This window comes from Pleurodeles waltl, chromosome 2_2 (assembly GCF_031143425.1).
Source record: "Pleurodeles waltl isolate 20211129_DDA chromosome 2_2, aPleWal1.hap1.20221129, whole genome shotgun sequence".
Lineage (NCBI taxonomy): Eukaryota > Metazoa > Chordata > Amphibia > Caudata > Salamandridae > Pleurodeles > Pleurodeles waltl.
The window spans coordinates 768,062,036-768,087,860 of record NC_090439.1 but is presented as its reverse complement, the minus strand read 5'-3'; the positions used below and the strand labels follow the sequence as shown (position 1 = coordinate 768,087,860).

The 25,825-nt window shown below is 43.3% G+C and overlaps 1 protein-coding gene across 2 annotated transcripts in view; it reads right to left on the bottom strand.

The window, feature by feature from the left end:
- Positions 1-2,558: 2,558 nt before the first annotated feature.
- LOC138282607 (polyamine-modulated factor 1-binding protein 1-like) overlaps positions 2,559-25,825 on the bottom strand; it is a 1,030,040-nt gene continuing 1,006,773 nt past the window's right edge. The window contains exon 30 of one of the 2 annotated variants that reach the window (XM_069220389.1): positions 2,559-4,407. In XM_069220389.1, the coding sequence (XP_069076490.1) occupies positions 4,402-4,407 (6 nt within the window). In that variant the 3' untranslated portion in view covers positions 2,559-4,401. The remainder of the gene's footprint in view (positions 4,408-25,825) is intronic. The other variant, XM_069220390.1, reaches the window with a different exon arrangement.

Below are 25,825 nucleotides of genomic sequence, written 5' to 3'. Positions count from 1 at the left end.
CACACTATGTGGCGTCTCAAAACCTAGTACTTCCACAATGAAACCTTCACACAAGCAATTGAGGGAAAGCTAATAGCATATTTCCAAACCAATGAGGGGCCAATCCCAGCAACTGAGCTTAGTACATGAAGAGATTAGCCTCTGCTCGCTTGAGGCTAAAAAGCAAACTTGGCGTGCCTCGATGGGTAGAGCCTATGAATGGAAGGGATATAAAGGTAAACTATTGAATTGGCTCACTTTCCGTCCACAGGCAAATAGGATCAAACCTGAAATCATGGACAACTGGGGCAGACAATTCGGATGCTTAAGGACATAGTGCAAATGTTTGCTGCCTACTACCAGCACTTGTACGCAGAGACCCCCAAGCCACAGCCTGAACCCAATCCCTAATCCCTGCATGAAGTCCCCCTCCCCCGGCTATCCCAAATGTAGAGGCAGCTGCTGTACCAACTGTTGTCCCTGGAGGCGGTGAGTGAGGCGATCCCCGCAGTGGGCCCTGAGAAAACCCCTGGCCCTGCGGGTTCCCTACAGAATATTACTCCACTTTATGGGAGATCTTATCGCCCCAATTACTGGCACTCTATAATAAAATACTAGAAGCTGACACCTTTCCACTAGAGTTGGACACATCCACCAATATAGTGATTCTGAAAATAACCCCCATCAACTTCCTACTCAGACTAATGTCCTATCACCCTAACTAATGGGGAGGTAAGATTTTTGCTACATTCCTAGCCACTCATGTCAAACAAGTCCTTCACAGGCTCATACACCCAGATCAATGCAGCTTCATGCCGACTAAAAGTACAAGACTGTGTCCTGTGTCCTTTGGGAAAGCATCCACCCTCCGGGTTAACCCAGCCAAATCGGTCCTGGTGCCTTAGCTCCTGATCGGGATCATATAGTCTGGCAGTCTAAAATCACAGTGCGCTGCCTCAGTTTCAAGTACCTGGGCTTAAAGGTGGTGCTCTATTCCTAGCTCACCTGGTCGCTTAACCTTGTGCCCCTTATGTGGAGTACTAAGCAAGACCTTGTCCCTCCCATTGAATGTGATGGGCAGGATTGGCATGTGCAAAATAATTGTACTGCCTAGGTTTCTGTATATCTTCCAGAATCTCTCAATACTCGTGCCTCGATGCTGGTTCTGTGAATTGGATAGACTGACTGCCTTGTTTCTTTGGCATAATTACAGGCCTCGGTTGGCTCTTGTCCACTGTCAACATGCCCCGTATGATGAAGGACTGGGAATGGCCAACCTTTACCTTTACTATCTTGCTTCCCCGCTTCTGGTGATCAATAATTGGTTTAGTGAGGGACTGTCATACCCTGCCTATAGGCTGGATTGGCATCCTGGGGTTTCTGTGAGTTATGGCCATTTTGTATGGTTCTCCGATTCCCACCTCAATTTCTGTGGTGACCAGAATGGTTTTCCTTGCCTGGAGGGTGGTGTTCCGACACAACAAGTGGGACACTAAGCTCAAGTTGCAGACCCTTGTGTGGTATGGCACCTAGTTTTGCGAAGTGTTGGCACTGGAGGGTTTCCAGGGCTAGGACCTAATTGGAATAAGAGGTCGGCGACATCTGAGACTCTCATCCAGTAGCTCCGGGACACCTATGCCCTCACCCCTTTGCCGTTTTATAAATACTTGTAGCTATGGCATGTTCTGTCTACCCATTTTACATGAGACACCTCACCCCCTGAATTCAGTCCTTTGGAGGCAAAGTTCCAAATGGGGGAACTAGGTAGGGGCGGTGTCTCTCAGATTTATCATACTCTTGTTTACAATGCCCCAGATAAGCGTGACCATTTTAGGGCCAAGTGGGAGGGATGGCTAGGTCCCCATGAATATTGATGAGATACTATTATGGCACCCCCAGTCATACCGATTCCTTCCAAGCTCCGCCTAATCCAAACCTACTATTTATATTGTGCCTATCTTAATCCTACACTGTGCTGGCCTCCTCCCCTCCCCAACTTGTCCCCGGTGCTCAGGTGCCCCAGCTGACTTCAATCATATGGTGTGGCAGTGCAACCTGATTCAGAGATACTGACCAGTGGTGGTAAAGGAATTTTCCGAAGTGCTGGGCTGGGAAGTGCCTCTTTCACCTCTGGTGCTGCTACTGAGTGTGTTGGAAGGTTCAAGGGGGATGAGGGCTGATTGGGTGCTGCAAGTCACAGATACAATGTTGGAGAAAAGAGACATTACTGCCAGATGGAAAGTTCCTACTCCTCCTACAATATCACAATGCAGACGGCAGAGTGGATTGGTGTGGGCAACAAGAAACACCCAGATACGAGGCCCGGGGATGCCCCTCAAAGCATGACTATTTGGGGGAAGTGGTTGGGCCCTTTAGCGTAGCCTCATTATGTCCCACATTGCACGAAAATGTCTCAGTCCTGTGTATTGGTTCCAAGCTGCTCTGTCTTCTTATACTCAATGCAAAATCAAAAAAGTTGGTTATAAAAAAAACTATTGTAATGGAATTTGTAACTGGGGCTATGTGTTATATCAGCCACCTTGTCGAAACTAGAAAACATGGAGTGCATACCACTAAACATGATGATACGAGTGGGGTGAGAGAAAGGAATAAAACATGCATGAACTGGCAACACACGAAACAAATATGCTTAATTATATACATTGTAAATTAATTTTATTAGTGATGCCACACCAAGACAATCAGATAAAGAGCCAACTCTTGCTATGTGACAGGAGTCAATTTTTTATTTTAATTAAAAGTGGAACTGAACCTTCAGAATAGTTGAATAACCCGACTAAAACCCCACACTTTGCCACAGGACCACCTGCCCGTCAGGTAAAAAATAGAGATGGTTTAGAAAATGTATATTTTCCAGTATGTATGTAAATATTATTCCATTAATGTCACTGGGGATAATGGAAAGTGGAAATACTGGTCTTACATGTTCATTCTCAGCAGACAGAATGCAAATGAGGATTTAAAAGCATGTCTTTTTAACACAACTGTAAGCGGCCCTTACTCTGGTTCATTACTTCCTCCTAGATATGCATGAATGCATGCATGACACGTTTTATTTTTTAGTTGGCCCTCTTCATTGCTTGACATTTGTTGATTGACTCCACAATGAAACAAGTCCAACATCTCTGTTGTCTCCGTGCTATCAATGTCCTTTAGCAACTAGCGTTAATACATTGATTAAAGTACCGACTCACGTTCAAAAATGTAAACCCGGGCTCATTTTTATTTCATAGATAAGTTTTCACGCCAGTCGCTAATCGTATGACCCTCGGAAAATCCTTTATGCTTGGGCCCCGATTGGCTGGCAGGCGAAAGTCTCCACACATGCATATACCATCACTGTTTAATCTTTTCGTCAATGCAGGAGCTTTCTGCACGTGTCCATCATGTAACCAAACAGCTGATACTGTGACATCCAAGAGGTGCTTCGTCCACTGTTGTGAGAGCTGAAAAAAAACACATTTGGGTGCCGTTACTGCCATCCTTTGAACAACTAGCATGTTTCAGTTTAAATTAAATGGTGATCACTCTCCATTGGTTCACGACTTGCTTCTTGGCCATGAATCTAGATTGCCCTGAAATGTAACTTCAACAAGCTATGTCTTTTAAGAAGTGTCTTCTGTGCACTTTCGGGCTGATGGGCCAAAATGATTACACTGCTTCCCCAGCTTATGCGGCCATGGCAAACACAACAAAAGGTGAAAATGAGTTTTGTTAAGGCTTCAACACTCTAAACCCACATGCCATGAAAATTAATTGATTGCTTGACAATTTCCAAATTCATTTCTGGTGTTGTTCACTTTCATCCTCTTCAAATTGTACTCTTCACAAAGTTCTTTTGTTCTTCATCTCTGCAAGGGCGTAGCTTTATCCTTATCACTTGCATCCACATGGCCAACACTGAGGTCCAATAAGTCTATTGCTGAGGAGCGGCCTATGAAGTCACTGTAACTGAAGAGTTGTAATCACTTTGCTGTTACTCCTACTCAATCTTCATTGCCAGGTCGTCAGTTCATCGTAATAATACTTCTTCCTCTGCCACGGTGTTGGCCTCAGTACCCAGAAGTCATACCTGGATAATTCTGGGTCTCCTGCACTGCTGCAAAATCCTGGGGTTTGCCCATGCCTGCTCTTCCTTCGTGCAGACTATCCCTTCTCCAACAACAAAGGCAGTGGATCAGTGCAGCTAGTCCGATGAAGAGGTTGAAGTTGAAGGGGTAGCAGAATCAGGATACTTCAAAATCTCATTTTGAACCAGTATTTTGCAAAGCATTTGTCATCCAGTGTTGTGTCATCCAGTGTTTTTCTGGATGCTGCATATTACTATGTGCATGGCAGACACACCGCAGACTTATCAGCCCCTTCCATGTTAACTGCACTTTGTGTGACAGCTTGATGCTTTCAGTTCTAGAAATAAGAAAGGAAAACAAATATATATAATTCAATGACAAACATCCACTGAGTTGAAACACACGCCTATAATTTAATTTTCAATAACCAATTACCCTAGTAATAAATCAAAATGAATTCATATATTATATCCTCAATATAAAATTATGGATTCAAAAGTCATGTAGGGAAATTACAAGCCCAGAACATGGAATTAGCTTGGCAGGCATGACTGAGCCTATTAAAAACAGATTGGATAGACAAAATTGTAGAAGACAACTTAAGGGCCTAACTATTTTAACAAGAATGATGATTAAATTAAGTGACAAAATAGATTGTCTGTTGTCCAGGTAAAGGGCGTAGAATCCCTGTCCAGGGCTTATCCACACAAGAATCACCACTTAATGGACAACAGAGCTCGAAACTCTTGAAAAAAACCTTATCAACAATCTAAAAAATTGAAAGAAGTAAAACTCAGGACAGAGGCAGGTCCACCATACACTAATTGTGAGAAAACTCTTCAATTATTTGGAAAGACGTACCTTTATCAACCTAATAAATACACTCTAATTAGGTCTCAAACCAGCGAAACTCTACTCAAACCATAGTAGCTGTGGCACAAGCAAAAGACAACTCCACAGAAAATGTGCTTTAGGTTTAAGCAGCGGCAACAATTTATTTTTGAGAAAGCAAATAATGAGCTTCTCAAATTAATTTAGAGAAACAGAGGAAGAATAAGACAAAAACACCCACACAATTAATATCAGATACAGAGAAATGCAGATGTGAAATCTTAGTATTTTTAGCAAAAAGCCCCTAGAAATTACATAACAGAAGTTGACCCAGAACTAGGTGTGATTTCAGGTTGACCATACTGGAGCAGGGGTCGGCTAGACCAAAAGGGTCACTTAAGTCAAAGACTTTACCTTAGGATGCAAGACGGACAAGTAGATGCTGCAGTTGCAAATTCTAAGACAAAGGAGGATAATTATGGAGCCAAGTTGCACATGGAGTGCTGCGGTGAACAAATTAAAAACTGGTGTGTGACCTTTCTCTGCTTATGCAAACTGTGGAAACGTAGGTGTAAATAATTTCAGAGATTAAAGGTGGAAAAACACAAATTTTAGCCTGTTGAAGCACAGTTTTTACATGATTTTGCTGAGGAGAGGGACATTGAACAATAGCTGAAAATGACTTAGGGGTGAGACAAGGGATTTTGAAGTACAGATATAACAAAGGACGTTCACGAAAAGAGTGTTGATGCCAGTAATTAGCATGCAGTCGAAGTAACATGAGAAATGATGTAGAGGAAAGAGGAGTTTGATTATTTTGGATCAAATGCGAGAGGGGACGAAAGAGGTTTAAAGTATAAGAATTACGGTGAATCTTATTGAGGGAGAAAGGAGTACATAAGGGTGTCAGAAAGGAGAGATGCAAAGGAAGACAGGAAGGAAGACTTAGCTGGAGTTGAGAGCTTTGCAGTTGTTTGGATTTCATAAAGTTTTCACTCAAGAGCTTTGATTGTATGATCGAGAGCCGTTGGGTAAAAGTAGGATTGAGCAATGCAGGACAGCCGGTATGAATAACTGAGGAGTAAGCAGTCACTATTTGTAAATTGTTTCTACTTAGATTGACTGACCAGTGATTTGAGGGTCTCAAGGGGCAATTTACAAACCATTATACGTTTAGGGATGTTGATTTCTCAATTTCATCACAGAGTCAGGAGCAAGGAGTTGATTATGTCCTTGGTGATGAGGATGGTCTAGAGTTTAGGGCGAGGCAGCAGGGGATGGAGTAGTAAGAAGCATTCATTTATGCATGGATTATCATTGTTAGATTAGAGAAATTAGTCAAAGGATGACATTAAATAATAGAAGAATCGCTAAACAGAATAAAAAGGCAATTTAGTCACTAAATCAAATAAGTTTATTAACTGGCTCAATTATGTATCTAATTTTGAGTTGGTCCAGCACGCACACCTCTTGTGGTTCAGTGTGCTTTCGCCAGGCATGAAGGTGGCCAGTACACAAATCCGACAGTTCTAGGAATACCGATTGTCTCTAGCGCCTTCAATTGGCGCAGGTCAGTTATTTCATAGGGTATGTGAAAGAAACCTGCTCCATCCATTAATAGTGGGGTCTGGTAATCTCCGAACACTTGTTTGAATAGGAATATTTTTCCTGAAAAATGATCTTTTGTTATGGCATTGATTGATCTAAAATGTGACCATCAAAAGGCTGAACACTTTTTCTTTATATTTCCCTTTTGTGAACATCTCCACTGCCATTTCGTCCACCCTGGAATGTGGATTAGTTATACGAATGGAATCATTTGAGGGTGTATCCAACTAATTAGGCCCCTGAGTCTACAATGGACTGTGGACAGTACCAAGGGCCTTATATGTGTTTCCTTGTTCCACTCAGAGCCAAGAGAGTGCAAGGCCAGGGTTTTCTGTTTTCTGCTGTTCCTGCAGGATTGCTCTGCAGTCAACATGATTTTTAATTGGTTGACTTGGAAGGCCTATATACTTAGTGATGCAACATTCTAGGCTCCACAGTATGAAAGACCTCGCACATTCAGTTGCATGTTGAAAATTAATGAGTGGGAGTACCTTCCCATTAGACTTCTGGTGATAATACAGACTTTCGCCGACCACCCTGGCCTTGGCTATGAAGGCACTTTCACAGTCACATTCCTGGCCGTGAACACTGATTAAAAGGCTTTGCCAACATCAAGCACGTTAATAAATACGGCCTTTTGTGTTTTTTCAATTGCTGCATTGTATCTTGTAAATTAAACACACTGGTAGGCTCCAAGAAGAATGCAAAAACCAGCATCCACTGGATTCTGTCCTAAGCATTGCGCATACACATGCGACCCGGATATAGAAATAAACATGCTTTTATGCCACACTTCAGAATTATTGTCCCATGTTACAGAATATGTTAATCAGTTTAGAGGCAATCTGGTTCTATGGAATTATCTAGCAAACAACTAGGCCCTGTAGGGCCCCTTCCACAGCTAAATGTGCTGAAGATTTATTATTACAGTGATGCAGTGAAACAGTACACCGACCCTTAATGCAACTTTTTCCACTTGTTGCAATGGCCAATAAATGTGCTCCGAAATCACGGCGTTCATATTCTTTAAAAGGAAGTCAACTCTTCCTCAGGAATCATCACAATATTACGCCATCTATTTATGTTCACAAACGACAAACCCTCAATCAACACATGCCTAATCATCAACACATGGACAATTCTGGTGTTATTGGGTTTGGAAGTAAGGTACTCTTTTACAAGTTATGAGGGCACTCAGTCCTGGAGGGAGGACTAAGGAGGTTTCACTTGTTTTTTTTTTGGTATAAAATCGAGCTTTTGGTTCTTATTTTCAAGCACGTTTCCCACATTTACAGGATAAATGGCCCTTTAACTGTCATTTAGTTGTGAAGAGCCCTCTCATCTTTTTCCTTCCTACTGATTCCTTCTTCTCTCCCTTCTTCTCTTTCCTCATCTTCTGACGTCCTTTCTACTACTCCTCTTTCTTTCCCTCCTCACGATTGTGCTTTGCCAATATTCGTTCCTCTTCCCTTAGTCTCTCAATCTCTTCTTCCTAATCCGCCATGTATTACTCGCTCTCTACAACAATACTAGAAGCAAATTGTTTCACTATCACACCTACCAGAAATGCTGCTAGGAACATGCACGCTAAACACAATGTTTCCATTTTAATGCTAGTACCCTTAAAATTTTAATGGGAAGACCAAACAACACAAAGCAGAATGCAAGGTAATTTGAGGGATGGATTGATTTTAGTTTTAACAGGTAACATGCGGCAAACAGGAGCAGTCTTTCCCCAAAGTAGACATTAGATTGCTTTCTTCTGCTAGTAGTCAGAACAGCCTGGCCATGCCCGCAGCTTGGACATCACTACTGCGAAAAGCACTTAGTGCCCATCGAATAAGACTGAATGGAAGAGAGAAACCAGAATGTATTGCCCCAGTAAGGGCTTTCTTTCCACTCAGCATTACACCCACATATCCAAGGTGCTCAAAAACAACTGCATACTTCTTTAAAGTTGTACTCCCCCCTCTTGCCTCTACCTCTATGCCATGAGTCCATGGAAAGCAGAGAGTGTGGGATTTTGCAGCTGTAAATGAAGAGCCGTGACTCTCCCAAGGCTCTCTTTAATTTACACACACAAAAATTTCATTATGAGAAGTCAGCCAAGGTGAACAAGTTAGAAACCTTCGGTAATGCCTTATCTGATAGACAATATCTATCCGCAGAATCCGTACCTTTGCATTTCCCAGGAGTAAGACTGGATCTGGAACATTTTTCTGAGCAGTACACCTGCGCAATGGAGGGTGGCATCGATCAGCTCCATGCGTTGTCAACAGCGCTGGAAGTGAAGTTGCTGTCACCTACATAGGCACCACCTCAGTACATTGATGTCAGTTCGTTTTTCACAACTTTCCCCACCAGGACCGCAGAGCCATAAAGTGCACTGACACTGGTGTGTCCAAACTAGCACCCTGAAAGAGAGTATCTTTAACCCTAGAAATTTGTCCCTAGAGCAGGGAGGATGGATGGGTGGGTCAGTAAGGAATCTGAAGCTAGATATTGTCTCTATCAGATAAGACGTTACCTAAGGTAAGTAACTTGTTCAATTGATAGAGACTTCTAGAGACAGATTTCTTACCATTGAATAAATACCCAAGGAATACTGTCCTTGGTGGTGGGCTGTGGACAAATTTGTTAAGCCTAGGCAGTACTACAGGACTGAACGGGCAAAATGCCCATCCCTGCAGATCTGACTATGCAGGCAGTAATTTTGGTAAATGTGTGCAGGGGTGCCCATATTCCTGCCTGGCAGATGTCCAAGACAGGGACTCCATGTGCTTATGGAGTGGTCACAGCTTTGGCTCTAGTAGAATGAGCCCAGAAGCCCTCAGCAGGTTGCTTCTTGGCCAATGCATAGCAGATTTTGATGCAGAGAATGACTTATCAGGAGAAAGCTCATTTCTGCACTACCCGACCTTTCTTCGCACCAACATACCCTAGGAAGAGTTGGTCATCCACCTGGAACTCTTTTGTGCAGTCAAGGTGGAACAACAATGTTCTTTTTGGGTCCAGAGGGTGGAGTTGCTCCTCTGTGGAGGGATGTGGAGAATTGTAGAAAGTGGGCAAGGTGACAGTTTGGCCTGCATGAAATGGTGTCACCCCTTTCAGGAGGAAAGAGGCCCTAGTGCAAAGCACCAGTGTGCCTGGAAATGCAGTTATGTAGAGAGGCTTGGATGACAATGCATGCGGCTCACTCACCCTCTGTGCAGATGTTAATGCCACGAGAAATGCTGTTTTGAGGGTGAGCAGCCAGAGAGGACAATTGTGTTGAGGCTTGAACGGAGCACACATTACACACATTAAAAATGTAAGAACCAAATTAAGGTCCAACTGATGAAAGGTGAAGAGGGAACACATGGAATCTATTTATAATAGGGGACTTAAATATGAAGAGTTGGTCAGGCAGACGTAAGAAGGTAGACAGACCAGAAAGGTAACCCTTCAGAGTACCCAAAGCAGAGCCCTGTTGGGCAAGTGTAAGAATAAAAACAAGGATATCAGATAGTGGAATAGAAAGTGGGTCGATAAATTTAGCTGTAGAATATATTACACATTTTTTCCATTAGGAGACATATGCTGTCTTAGTAGAGGGATGCTGGCTGTCAGAATGATATCACAGATTTTGGGAGGAAGGTCGAAAGCTGTGAACTGTGACAGCTCAATTTCCAGGCAAGAAGGTGGAGGGTTGACGGATTTGGGTGGAGGACCCTCCCCTGCTCCTGCGACAGAAGATCTTTATGAAGGGCTAGCCTGGTCAGAGCACTGATGATCAAGTGCAGAAGCTTGAGATACCAGACTCTCTGTACCCAGTCCGGAGCCACAAGGATGACTTGGGCCCTGTCATTCCTGATGTTCTTGAGAATTCTGGGCAGGAGTGGTATGGGCCGAAATGGTGTAGAGGAGGTCTGAGCTCCACTCGAGACAAAGGCATCTCAGATCGATAGCTGCCTTGGAAACTTTAGCGTGCAAAACTGTAGACATTGCATATTTTCTTCAGAGGCAAACAGATCTAACTAAGGCCCACCCCACTGCTGAAAGAGAACTTGCGCCACCTCCAGGTGGAGATGCTAGGCATCTGCGGTTGAGTTTGTCCGCTCTGGCATTCAGATAACATGCCAGGTGTTGAACCACCAGGGATATGCTCTGCTGTTCCAGCCATGTCCAGAGACCCTACCCACCCTGTTTTTTGCAGTACCACATGCAGTGATGTTGTCTGTGAATGCCTGCACTATTCCTTGATGAAGGCTAGGAAGGCTTTCAATGCCAGTGAGGCCACTCTGAGTTCCAGAAAGTTTATGTTGAGTCCAGATTCCACTGGATACCAGAGTCCTCTGATCTTCATCTCTCCAGATGGCCGCCCCATCACAGGACTGACGTATCTGTCACTACTGTGAGATCTGGTTGGAAAAGGGAGCGGTGTCTGCCTCTGATCCAAATCACAGTTTGTTAGCCAACACTGCAAGTCTTTTGCAGTTCCCTCTAAGATCTGGACCATGTCGGAGAGATTCCCTGGATTCTGCGCCCACTGGAACTTCAGGTTCCACTGCAGAGCCTGCATATCTGGCATGTGTCACAAGCAGGAGGCAATGAGGCCCAGAAGCCTCAGAGTCATTCTCACCGAAATCCAGGACAGAGGCTGAAACATTGGTATAGCCTGAATACCCTGTACTCTGCCTGGGAAGACAAGCACAAAACTGCAGTGTGTCGAGAACAGCACAGATGAAAGGGAGCACTTGAGAGGGAGTCAGGTGTGACTTCTGCATGTTTATAGTGAGCCCCAGTGGAAGCAGGAGGTTTGCTGTAGTCTGGAGGTGGGATACAGCAGCTTGGGGCGAGCCCACCTTCAACAGCCATTTGTGGAGGTACAGGAACACTAGCAGCCTTGATCTCCGCATATGAGCTGCGACCACTGCCATCACCTTTTTGAACATCCAAAGGGAACTGGTAATGCCAAAGGGGAGCACGGTGAACTGAAAGTGCACATGGCCTACTGTAAACAGGAAATAAGTGTCCTGCAAGTCAAACGCTACCACTCAGTCTCCTGGGTCCAGGGCAGACAAGATCTGATCCAATGTGAGCATCTTGGACTTCTTCTTGAGGAAGAGATTGAGGGTTTGCAGATCTAAGATAGGCTGAAGACCTTTGTTCTTTTTGGGTACAGAAAGTTGCGGGAATAACAAACACTGCCTACTTTTGACATCAAAATGCTCGTTATGGACCCTTGGCCAAGAGATCCATAACTTCCTCATGGAGCAAGGACAAATGACCCCCTGTCAGCCGATCTTGACATGAAGGTCTAAGTGGAGGAGAGTAGAAGAAGGGAAGGGGGTAGCCCCTCTGAATGATCTGTAAGACCCACCTGCCCATTGTTAAGGACTGCCAGTGGTGGAGATGATGGCTGATTCAGCCACCAACTGAGTGCCAATGATCTTGTAGGGCAAGATAAGGAGGGGTTAGTGGCTGCAGCTGCTGAGGGGTGGTGGTTGTAGCAGATTTCCGGATACCTGACCAACGAGGTTGGTATGAACCGCACACCGTCCACAGAGAGGATGGGCAGCTTGAGCATGTCGGTGGCTCAGTTAAGGTTGACACAGTTGCATGCTCCTTCTGTAGCCATGAAAGGAACATTAGGTAGACTGGTGGTGACGCAGGGCAACTGAGAGGCCCAAGGACTTGGCCGTAGCCCATGAGTTCTTCAAGCGATCCATCACCGAGTCTGCCTCGTCTTTGAAGAGATGATTGCCTTCAAGAGGCATGTCCATAAGGGAAGCCTGGACATGCCTTGAAAAGCCAGAAGTTCTCATCCAGGCATGGCGTAAAATTGTCACTGTTAAGGAAACATCTCTGCCAAGTGAGTCAATCTTTATAATCCACATCTAATGGCCAACTTTGCTGCATCTGTCCCATCCTTAACAGCTTGAGAGAGAATGGCCCGGGCCTCCTCCCAGACCTGTGGCAACATTTGCGTACCTGTGCCCACAAAGGGTGGGAATATCAACCAAATAAGCATGCAGTGTTCACCGACTGCAATGCAAGGCTGGTGGAAGAAAATATCTCCTATTCAAAGTTCCCCAGTCTCTTGGATTCCCTGTCTGGGGGTGTGGCAGGAATGAGCCATGGGAGGTAGAGGCTTGAAATACCGAAGCTCTCAGGAGTGGGGCTTTGGGTGAGGAAATCTGGGTCACCAGGGAACACTAGCGGCAGGCAACTGTCCTATTCTCAGGAGCCTCTGTGCTGGGATTGGACCAGATTCCCAGTGAGACATCTGTTAGTGCTGCACTGAAAGAAAGCAGGGGTTTGGAGTCTCCCAGCTGCAGCACTCCCATCAAGATGTTAATCTTGACTGCCACCAGTGGCAACTCAAGATCCAGGACCTGACCCACCCCTTTCACCACCATAGCATATGTTGCTCTCTCCTCCATAGCCACAGTAAAGGCAGAAAGCATGCCAGTATGACGTTTGCTGGCATCACCCAGTTCCTCATTCCAGTCAAAGCTTTAGCCTTCTAACTTGTATTCTCAAGTGTCCAGTGATCCCTCTCATTCTTCCCCAAGGCCTAACCCTTTAGAATAGGGCTCAGGCGATGACATAGGACACATGAAATCCTGTTGGTGGCAGAATCAGCATTGGTTGTCTCCGTTCCAGTTCCGTGTCGGAATCAGGACCCAAATGGGGCTGGCACCACTGGTGAGCACCGGGAACATTAGTGTCCGAACCAGCATCAGGGAAGGACGCAGTGGAACAACTGGTGCCTGTCCAGATATGTGATCCATGGGGCCCATCGGAGGTGAAGATAAAGCAGCCAGTGCAGAACCTGATGGGCCCCCCTCAACCGGGGAGGCCCTAAGGCACTCCAGAGGTGTTGGCCTGCCCAAATACATGATGTATGGCCTCGCGCCATACCTGACCACCTCTCCTTCAGAAGGCAGCTCAAGACCTGGCTCTTCGAGCACTGACCCCCCCCTCCAGCGCCTTGAGACCCTTTATGGGTGAGTAGCGCGCTTTATAAATGCGATTGATTGATTGATTGATAATTCTTTTACTTGAGCGGAGGTTGCTCTGGCTCCCAGAAAAGTGGGGAGGCATGAAGTGGAGCCTGGTGACGGCTCCACAGAACTGTACCTTGATTGCCGATGTGCCATCATCTGGTCAACCAATGGACGAGGAGAATTCGAAGCACACTTCAACTTCTTGTGTTTCTTATGCCTCTTTCCTGAATGACCCAATGGCTTGGAGTGGGAAGAAGAGGACTTGTGGCTCTTGGACCGGTCCCAATACTTTCCCCTCTATCAGGTCTCAGATCTCCTAGGAATCTCTTGACGCAGCATCATCTGCCAGGCCACCACCAGCTTTAGGGACCTCTCCCTCAAAGCCTTCGGTTTCATGGCCCGGCAGTTGAAGCATGACTTGGAGTCATGGTCTAGCCCGAGGCAGCAAAGACACACAAGGTGTGGGGGTCTGTAACTGAAATGGCCAGAAGACAGGTGCCACATGGTTTAAACCCTGTCTTGCTTAAAGACATCCTCAACACACCAGGAAGAACACAAGTTGACAAAATATCAAACAAGCTTGTCTAAAAACTGACGGAGAGGTAGCTCTTCTCTGGATCAGCGCTAACTGGCACAGAAAAAAAAGAACTGACAACACCACACGAGGTGGTGCGTATATAAGTGACTGCAACGTCACTTCTCATGCAGACACTGGCGATGATGCCACGTGGAGCCAACAACGCCACCTACCAGCGTGCAGAGGTACTGCTCACAAAAAATCTGGATCCAGTCCAACACCTGGGAAATTCAAAGGTAAGGAAACTACAGCTAGAAATCTGTGTCAGATAAAGTCAATTATGTTTTCTAACACAAAAAAGAGTAGTGTGAAAGACCGTAGAGTAACACTATTTGGCTGGACGGATCAAGTATTAAGCGTTTCAGCTTTGTAATGGATCTAGAGGATTTTGAGAAGGTGAATGGAAGTTAAGGGCAGGGGCGTAGCTTCATGGGGGTGTTTGGGGTATTACACCCTCTAATATATATATATTTTTTTAAAACAGTTGGGTACAGGTGCCTTCAGTCGTGTATGGTGAGATGTCTGTTGGATTTCACCAGGAGTTTTTATATACACACACACACAGAAAAATGTACAACGCCCCACCTCTCTGTTTTGAAAGTCTTCAAAAATATTGTTTATTTAACAGAATATTGATTTTTTTCACATAGTAATCCCACCAGTCAGCATTCCTCTCCCTTTCCACTGCCCCTTAGGTCCCTCTCATGCACCCTGCTTGTCATATAATGGATTTAAACATTTTATGCCAGCCTGATAGTTGAAAAATCTGAAGCTCACACCCCACCACCAATCTTACTGACCAAGCTATGCCCCTGCTTAAGGGGCAGCTTAGGTGGTGAAGCTGGACTGTCACATAAAGCATCAGATTACATTTTGTTATCTTTTTGGCATTTGTGTGAGCCCAGACTGCCATTATTATTGTCTTGTAGTGCTGTTTGATAACTAGTGATCTTCAGGGTGAGGCTCTGTGCTTTCCACTGCATATTGAAGTTTGATGCCCTCATTTGGGAAATAGGTGAGAGAAGGAGTGCTTCTGGAGACATGCATGATGCAAGGCAAAAGATCTGCATTCTGCTGTAGGCAATGAAGTGTGACCTTACATACAGTGCAGAGCTTAGCTCCTGAAAACAGGACAATGGTATTCCATAGCAGAAAGAGTGGGGCATGTATTTGCTTTTCATACTAACTTCAATTATAAATACAAATCATAATAGAGTAACAATAATAATAAAGATAATAATAAAGAAAAAAGTAAAATGCATAATTATCTTATCTCATTGAAGAGAACAACTACAATCAGTTCTTCAAGGAACTATTAGCTCAATGGTCTTGCCTCTGCAGAGAGTGAAGCCACTTAAAACCCCTGATCTCCAGGCTATGCCATTTTATACCCAATCATGTCAGAGAGGTGGTTAGCAGAGTGAAATACTCCTTACATCAATTACCTTTTAACTAAGTAAACCATCCAACACAAATCATATGATAAAAACTGATGGGACCTAGGTTTTTTCCAACATACGTACAAACAGCAAAATCACGCTGCTTTGCATGTGCGCAAATGTAGTCCTGACTGGTGAAAGTTTAAAAAAACAGCAGCAAAATGGGCTTTTACCTAAAAGTCCCAAAATGTATACTAGGATGAAAGGCATTTGCAAAGGTATATTAAAGAGTAGAGCATAGAGTGGCAGATGGGAAAGTTCTGGTGATCAAATTGTTCATTTTCATCTAGGATAGACTTTACTAACCAGATTGCCAAGATCTTTTAGATGAATGTTGGAGTATAGGACCTCAAATAAATAATGTTGGTTTATGGCGTAAATCTTACCAACCTGTCTGAAAACAAAGACCCTGCTCTTACTGTACCATCAGCAGATGGACCTTGGCCATAAGTGGAGAATCAATCAGGAACTCCAAATAGAAAACAGTCTATGTATCATCACACTTCAGTCTACGTTTTCATGGGAGTCAATAATGAGATTTTGGTGGGAGTTTGAAAACATGATTAAGGGGGTCATTCAGACCCCGGCGGGCGGCGGGAGCCGCCCGCCTGGAGGGAACCGCCATATGGCCGCTCCGCGGTCGAAAGACCGCGGAGGCCATTCTGGCTTTCCCGCTGGGCTGGCGGGCGACCGCCAGAAGGCCGCCCGCCAGCCCAGCGGGAAACCCCTTCCCACGAGGAAGCCGGCTCCGAATGGAGCCGGCGGAGTGGGAAGGTGCAACGGGTGCAGTTGCACCCGTCGCGAATTTCAGTGTCTGCTGAGCAGACACAAAAATTCTTTGTGGGGCCCTCTCACGGGGGGCCCCTGCAGTGCCCATGCCATAGGAACAGGATGGCGGTATGGGGTGTCGGAATCCCCATGGCGGCGCAGCAAGCTGCGCCGCCATGGAGGATTCCTGAGGGCATCGGAAAACCGGCGGGAGACCACCGGTTTTCCTGTTCTGACCGCAGCCAAACCGCCGCGGTCAGAATGCCCTGCGGGGCACCGCCAGCCTGTTGGCGGTGCTCCCGCATCGGAATGACCCCCTAAATCTTTTTAGTAAATATTTCTTTATTGAAATTCATCAATATTAATCAATAAAAATAGCAATACAATACAGAACAAAGCACAAAGCATATTTAATATACTTTAATCCCATTGTAATCTATGGAGAGTGTGAGATAAAAGTGTCAAATAGAACTCATGAAGAGTTCTCAATTCAAGATGTGAAAACATTAAGCTTTTTGCATGGATCATAAACAGAGCTTCCCGTAAAGAGAGGTTCAAGAAACTCTGTAGAGCTTCTGAGCAGCATAGAATCAGGCAAGGAAATAAGGAGTTTCCCAGAATGAATATGAGAAGCATCAAGATAGAGACTGGGTCTGTAGAGGGGTCAAAGGAGGATCCCTGCAAGCCAATATGCAAGAGGATTCTCTCTTCTATAGGAAGATGTGGTTAAATAATGCATCTCATACCAGCAAATGCAACAAACTGCAGCAGTTCCAACAAACTGCAGCAGTTCATATTTGTCTCGTCCAATCAGGCAGAGGCCTTATAGCTTTCATCGACTATTCAAATTAAACAAAAAACTTCTTAAACGTAAAGTACAAATGTGCTACTATCAGTCACTTTGGTTTCCCAATGCTTCTTGCTATAAGACAAAACCGAGTCATGGTTAGAGCATTACACTACTAGATGAAGTAATTTCCTCTCCCACACAATTCTATTGATGAAACGTATTCATAAAGAAACATTCGACAAAAACTAAACTAAACATTTTAATGCATTATTATATTTTGTGAAAGCTATGCGGGTGAGAAAGATGAAGTATAATACTTCATCTATTCATGCTATTCTCAAAAACACGTTTGCGTCATTGAAGATTTATATCTCACATTCCCGACCTAGGTCAGGGAAATAGAAAAAAAGACAATTGAATTAGTCTGTGACATTAGCTGAATACATGTGACTGAAGACGTTTACTGTACAAATGTGTTTATATCCCACATTCTCGACCTAGGTCAGGGAATAGAAAAAAAATGATGCATTAATCATTGATGTTAGCGAAATACATGTGACTAAGGAGGTTTACTGTGCAAATCTACTTTTAAAATAGTGTTTTTGTCTTAAGGCCTACACATTCATTTTATATGCTAATTGTAATAATTTTATTGAATTAAAATACTCTCACAACCTTCCCCGTCTGATAGTTACTAACCATCAAAAAACTTTCATTCACAGTTGAGCTCACTTTTCACTCATCTTCAGTGGAATATTTTCTCTTTAAGTTTTCCCTTAATTTTTATTCTGGTACTCTTTGTTAATGCGATCCTTTATTTCAAAATGTTTCTTTATTCATTTCTTTGATTTTCTTCTTCTGTAGCAATGCTTTAATAGCTTTATAGACTCCTGGTGTAGACAGGAAACAGGTACAACTACAATTAGTACAGCTACTAATATAGCTTTGGGGATTCCTCCTCCTGCTGCTTTAATACAATTGCCCATTACAGAAATTCCTTTTGTAAAGCTTTTCACTATGCTAGTGGTTTTTAAAGGGTCGAAGTCAAGCTTTAGATTAAAAATATTCTTATCATACTCTACAATTTTCTTACTCCCATCAGGAATGTACAAGCAGCAATTCTCTATTTTTAGCACCTTGCAGACTCCGCCACTTTCTGCAAGCAAAATGTCTAAAGCATATCTGTTTTGTAAAACCATTAATCTAATTGCTACCAGCTCAGTGGTTTCAACTGATAAAGCTCCAGATGTGCTAGTTGCTAGTTTGTCCACTACTGCTGAAAGCTTTCTAATCTTTTTGTCTTTTAGTATTACTCCTGCTGCTGGTATAATAGCTCCAAATATGTCTCCCACTAATTGAGTCCCTTCATTAACACTGTGTATCTGTATGAAGGTGTCATTGTTGAAGCAGCTAAGCTCTGTACATGGTACTGCTTCCAAAAGAGCATACCTAAGAATCAGCCACACTCCCACTCACCATGCAATCTAAAATGTGCATTTCAACCATGCACAAAATAAATTCCAGGTATAGTTGGATTATCTACCTGTAAAATCTGCCATTTTCCTCCTGATAATTCAAACATATATTCACAATTACTATTCCCAACATATCTCTCTTTAGCTTCAATTCACTTTTTTTTTTTTTAAACACACACTCTTCACTGTCACTCTACTCTAAATATATGTTTGAATGAGAAATCTTCTTTCATACTAATCTTTTTCCGTTTTCCAAACATTCTTCATACCATCTTCATTCTTGTTAGTACTATGTGCAAAATGTGTTCTTTTCTCTTCTAACATCATGATAAAGGTTTTCTCTAATGGGTTCATTAAGCAGGTCAGATTATTTCCATATGCCTTAACATTGTCTACAGGTTGAAAGCTCTGAAATAATACAAAGCTATCTCCATTTCTTTTACTTGTGGATGTAAGTTCATGCTTTTTTAGGAAAGGCACTTTCGAAAGAATCATGTCAAAGTTAGAGTAATAATATTCAAAATGTTGTTGCCTGTAAACTAAACTAAGTAAATACTACATGATGTAGCATGAGAAAGAGGAATGTGATGGTATGCCACCTCCTCATCAGTCAATGAAGGTAAGTGAGTACGCACATAAGAATCCTTTGTATTTATTTATAGCTTGTGTACTCTTGAACAAATCTAGAATAAACATTTGTTGAGCAATCATCTTTCATGTAATCTGAAAAAGAGGCTTTCAAATCACCCTCATCTATGTCAGGAACAGATTACATGTTAGTGAATAAAAATACAGATTTCTCTATCTGTGGTACAAGGTGTACCACTAATTATACTGCAATAGGTAATAAAACTGCTGAAAAAACCTTATACCTATAATAATATTGCATCTTGTTCTGTTTAGAACATAGATGTTGTCTAAAGTCAAATCTTTTAAAATGAGTATAACAGCAAAATTAGTGTCTTTATTTTATTGCACAAACAGGTTTTATTTTTATTTTTCTATTCTTTGCTGTTCAGTTAGCTTCCTTCAGCTTTATTTGCTGCAGACTTCAAATAGTCTTCCTTAACGCTCCTCTGTGTTCTTCTAAAACGTTATTCCTGCTATTCTACTGCAGTCTTGGGCTGAGGTAACTTTTCTTTTCGACAACTTATCAGTTTTTATTTCAGTCTACTAGCATTGTTAATTCATTGGCTTTTTCAAGATTCTGTTTTTCAGGCAATTCTGTATTATAGTCAAGCAAATCTGATAGTGGGATGTTTAGCCCTTGGCTCATGTAATAATTCCATTCAGGCACTGAATCTCTACAACAAGGTACTCTGCTGCTTTGGAGCTTCTGAGTGTTTGGTGATCTCCTTCTGTGTCACTTATACCACTTGACTCTGTCTCTTCATTAATTGTAGAAGCATGGATACAACTGACACACTTGACTTCAGCTTCTTTCAACTGTAAGCTTTTGGTCACCTAGCATTGTAGGCATCTCTTTTTGTTCTTGGTTTAGTACTTGTTCCTGCTCTTGGGTATTCTTACTGCTCTGAAGGTGTCTCAACCGTCACTTCAGTCTGAATTATTGCGTCTCCATCTTTTGTACCAAGAGCTCCAATGCCACTCTGTGAGATATCCAAATATTGGATTTCGTCACCTGTCTGCAGTTCTTCACCCATTTCTTCTTGCTGTCTTGCTTCTTGGATTCATGTTACTTATACAGATTGAGGTGTTTCAGTCACCAGTTTTCTTGGTTGTGGCTTATAGAACACTGTTTCTTCATACAGATTTCTTGTTCTCTGGGTATGCAAAGCATGCACCCAGTGTAGCACTCAAACACATTTTACAGCAGCATTCATTATTAAAAGCACCTTTGTAGGGGCCTTTCCAGCTTGGCTCCAGAGAGGACTTTCTCACATGTTTTGAGGAGTACCCAGTCAGTACCTTGGGTTTAAATTGTGGCACTGCTCTTGATACAAGTTTGCAGTGACAGCTTCAACCTGATGAGAGGCAGAATGCACCACATCAGCCAATCCTTTGAAGTAATCGAGTACCATGTCATCTCTTAGGCTCACAAGTGCATTTGTAGGTACAGCAGGCAGTCACATGGCTCTTCCCATGAAGATCTCCTTGGGTGATAATGTTGTCTTCCTGTCAGGTGTACTTCGAAGGCTCATCAACACCAAAGGTAAAGCATTTGGTCATTTCAGTGAAGTGGGTGCACAGACTATTGTCAATTGGGACTTGATGGTATCATTGAGTTTCTCTTCCTTGCCAAAAGCTTCAGGACGATAGCTACAATGCGACTCTGCTCTACTTGTAATGCTGCACACAACATCTTGATGATCTCACTGTTAAAGTGAGTTTCTCGTCCTGACTCCAGAGAAACCAGTATTTTGTACAATGGTATCAGTTCCCTGAACAGCAGCTTAGCTTCAGTGAGGCTGTCATTTCTCTTAGTTGGGTAGGCTTCCACCCATCAAGAGAAAATGCACACTATAAGTAGGATGTATCTCAGCTCATTACATATGGGTGTTTTGATGAAGTCCATCTGCATCCGCTTGAAGAGATCACCTGATCTCCCCACATTTCTCTGTTGGCAAGTTACACAGTGATGACACAGTTCTTCTGAACAAGCCCTAAATCTGGGGTTAAACCAATTTTGTCTAAATTACCTAACCATTGCATCCCTACCTAAATGTGTGAGAACGTGGAACTGCTGTGTCATGGGTGATAGTAAACTATTTGGCAACACTGGTCTCCCACCTGCTGAAACCCAAAGGTCATTTGCATCTTTTCCACATCCTGCTCTGATCAAACCCTGTTGTTCTGCTTCTGTAACATTTTCCTGCAAAACTGTCACTTCTTTTCATGAGTCAGCTATAGACAGTAACATTGAAAAGACAGTGTCATCTTAAGATTCAGCTGTGAATGTTCCATTAAATGTACAGGCCACAATTGCACGATAGGGTGCTACTTCATCTGCATATTTGTTTCCGCCTGTGATATAACCATTGTCACTCCAGTGTGCTGCACATTTTACTACAGCAATTTCAGTCAAAAGCTATAAAACCTCCAGCAGTCTTTTCACATGCTTGCCATTTCTAGTTGGAGAGCCAGATGAGGTCTTGAAACCTCTTTGTGGCCACAACTGTCACAAATCATGGACCACACCAAAGCCATACTGACTATCAGTAAATATAGTTGCCCTCATTTTGGCTGCTAAGCTACAAGTTCTAGTAAGAGCAATAAAGTATGCAACGTGTGCTAAGGAAACTCCTCCTTGTGCAGACAGCATAGGCGGCACTCTGAGAACTTTCATTTGTTCTGAAGTATGACCCATTAACAAAGAGGACATAATCAGATCAAATTAGAGGCTCATTTTTCATTTTGGATCTTGGCTTGGTTCTTAAATCCATGACATCATGACAGCCTTGCTTAAATTTATCAGATACATCACTTTTGAGCAAGGGCAGTCAAGTGCTGTGATTCAAAACTTGACAGCATCTCAACTCAATATTTTCTGAGGCAAGGATTTGCTGCTCATATTTAGTTAATCTCGAGTTGATCATGTACAGGGTTTTGGTTTTGGCAAGCAAAATCTCAACCAAGTGAGAGACCATAACTGTTAATGGATGTCCCGTCACTATGCTTTCACATCTTCCAAGGTTTGCACTCACTACAGCCACCACTTTAAGGCAAACAGGCAGCCCAGTGGCAACAGGATCAAGGGTATAGGAAAATAGGCCACGGGCCTTCTAGCACCTCCATGGGTAAGCACTGACAGATTGCAGCCCTCCCTCTCACTGCAAAACATGGTAAGTCAATTGATATAATCAGGCATTCTCAGTGTTCGGGCACAACATAGACTTCCTCTTAGCTCTAGGAAGGTTTTCATGCATTTTTTGCCCATGGATTTGGATCAGGCACAACTCTATGTGTCAGCTTCAGTAAAGGCGTAGCCACCAAGGAAAATCTGGGTATCCACTGTCTACAGTAGCCAACCATTTCCAAAAACATTCTGACTGCTCTTTGCGTTTTCAGAGAACCCATCCATAGAAGGACCTCTACCCTTTCCAGTGACACTTTCCTTGTTCCTTTTTCAATGAAATGTCACAAATATTGAATTTCTTTTTGAAAGTATTGTAACTTGCTCGGGGCACTTTATGTCTATTTTCATCCAAATGATTTAATAAAGCAATGGTGTCTTGTTTGACAGCTTCTCTTGTGATTGATGCCACTTAAAGGTCATCAATGTATTGCACCAGAACTGATCTACATGGCATGTTCAGTGTCTGAAGATTGCCCTTTAGGATCTGATTAAAGATTGAAGAACTCTCAGTATATCCTTGTGAGACTTGATACCACGCTAAGACTCATTCTCGAAACACAAATAAGAATATGAACTGCCTATCCTTGAGCAATGGGACTGAGAAGAAAGCTTGACAATTATTTCTCTCAGAATTCCTTTCTGTGACATGTCCTCAATTGATTGGTGTTATCCCTGCTATTATTTCTGAGATCATGCAATATGGTGGTGTTCATGGGAAAACTGCATTGGGCTTGATTGTGAGTTGGACTGGTTCTATACCTTTATTAGTCTAATATCTTTACCTGTGAAAGCCTATACTTCTGGATTCACAGTCTCTTTCAAATCAGGGTGTACTTCTTCTACTATTCTCCTTGGGTAAAGCCTTACAGCATCTTGCTGAGCCAATTTAAAATCAGCCTCTTCATCATGTGTCTGGATCTCGACCCCCATAAGGAGTATAATAGGTTGTGCAGTTTCATTTGCACAATAGTTCTCGTCCCAACAGATTTACAGGACTCAAATCACATACAACAAGCTGTAGATTTTCTTAAAATTAACCTATTTTTACAGGTACTTATTTTGAAGCTGGATTTGTAAAATTGTTTGTTCATAACACCTACAACATAGATCTTCTTTTCCGAAAGGGATAGGTCTGGGACTTCTGCAGCTTTAACAGGGAAACAAGTAGCACTGATGTCAATAAGGAATGACACTTCGTGGTCATTTACCTCACCTTCTACAAATGGTCTACTCTGGTCTACCCTTAAGACTGCGCCAAGCATGCAATCTGCCTCCCCTCTCAGGCACTATTATTGCGACGTGTCTGAGTCAAAGCTCTCATTGTCAGTTATTGGAAACTGTTGAATCACGTTCTGATTTTGAACCTGAAATTAATTTTTATTTACCCCAGCATCTGGTTCACATTGAGTTTGGGATTACCCACATATTTTGTTGAACCATCGGGCTTGTGGGACTGTCATCATTAGAGCTTGGTTTTGCTCTGGCACTTGCATTTGCCGGTTAGGCACATTCTGCATTTGTACCTGGTTTCCTCTCTGTATTTGATTAATATTTATACTTTCTGGATTAAGCCTACACTCGTGCTTCCAATGTCTGACTGTTAGACCTTTCAACCTTATGGTGGTCTTACCCCACACTTTTTGCCTGCTTGCCTTATATTTATGCTGCCTCTTTTTGTTGGCCTTAGGACTCTCAACACTTTACCACTGCTGACCAGTATTAAAGTGCATGTGCTTATCCCCTAAACCTAGTAACATTGGTGTATACAAAATGGGCATATTTAATTTACTTGTAAGTCCCTTGTAAAGTGGTATACTATACACCCAGGGTATGTAAATTATATGCTACAAGTAGGCCTGCAGCACTGATTGTAATACTCACTGAATTAGCCCTTTAAACGTGTCTCGGGCCTGCCACTGAAGAACCTTTGTGCAGTTTGACTGCCACTTCGACTTGGCATTTAAAACTCCTTGCCAAGCCTTAAACTCCCCTTTTATTACACATAAAACACCCGTAACGTAGGCCCTACATAGCCCATCAGGCAGGGTGCTGTGTAGGACATGAACTTTTAGTTTTTAAATGTCCTAGCAGTCAAAAGCACCTACATTTGTTTTTCACTACTAGGAGGCCTACTCTTCTCATAGGTTGACATTGGGAAATATTTAATACACTTTTAAACTGAAATTCTGAATTAGAAAGGAATAGCTATGCCATGTGTCCTATCTTTGGAATGATAAATCATCTTTGCTGGTAAAATCAGATTTAACAATACTATTGTAGGAGGGGCACTTTTAGAAACTGGACATTTCTCTGCTCTTCCAGCTCTGTGTGCCTGCAGCCAATACACGCCTGGGGTGGGTGGCAGCTACTCTTTGTGCATTCCCTCAGACAGACACAATCACAGGAAGATTATGTGTTTGAGTGCTCATCTGCATTCATCTGAATTCTGATGGGTCTTCCTGGGCAGGAAGGGCATGCGAGGATGTCTCTTACACCCGAATAGACAGTGCCTGCCCACAAAGAAAGGGCTGATTACCCCTACTGATAGTCTGGAGCCAGGGCTGAAGAAGGAAGGATACCTCTGCACTTCAAAGACCATTCTTTAAAGTCACCCCCATATCAAAGGCACATTTGGGCATAAGTACTGGGTCTCTGACCCCATCAAATGAGACACATCTGGGCCTACAAATGGACTCGGTCAGAAGAATTGCTGTGCTTGATAAAGGACTGAAACTCTGCTGGACTACTGACCTGGAAGGACTGTGTTTCTGCTATATTACCCTGCTGCCTGCCTCTCTCTGACCTTGCTGAGGGAGAGCTGGACTCTGCCTGGCATCCCAAAGTGATCTCCAAGGGCTTGTTGGCTTGCCTCCTGTTGCATGAGACACAGGGATATCAAAGGCTCTACCCCTGCTCCTGTGCCTGGTTCACTGGAAGCGAGCCCAGATACTTGCTCCATTGGGAGTCGACACATTGCCTATTGCATGAGGAAGACCTGACGCATCACCACTGTTGCAGGAGCAGAGCTGATGCATTGCATTCGGAACCAGTGCTTAGCCATCACAATATCACCGCATCTGAACCACCGCATCACCGCCACTGCTAAAGGAAGAACAGTGCATCCCTTTACTGCGTGGAAAAACCTGGTGCATCAACTTTGCAACCTATGCATCGACATCACACTAGATCCACCACATCGCCACCGCAACTGAAGGAAGTTTGACGCATCCCTTCACTGTGTGGAGAAGCCTGACACATCGGCTTCAGAACCGATGATTCGACAGCACGGCGTGAGGAAAATAGATGCATTTTGTGACCAAGATTAAGGTACTTTACTGAGCATGCCTTGCGTGGGTCCTGTGAGACCTGCACAACATCACTGGTTGCTTGACTCTTGACTTTGTTCCGGTCCAGCATGACCACAAGTAGCCCCTAAAGCATCATTTTCTTCTAAGCAC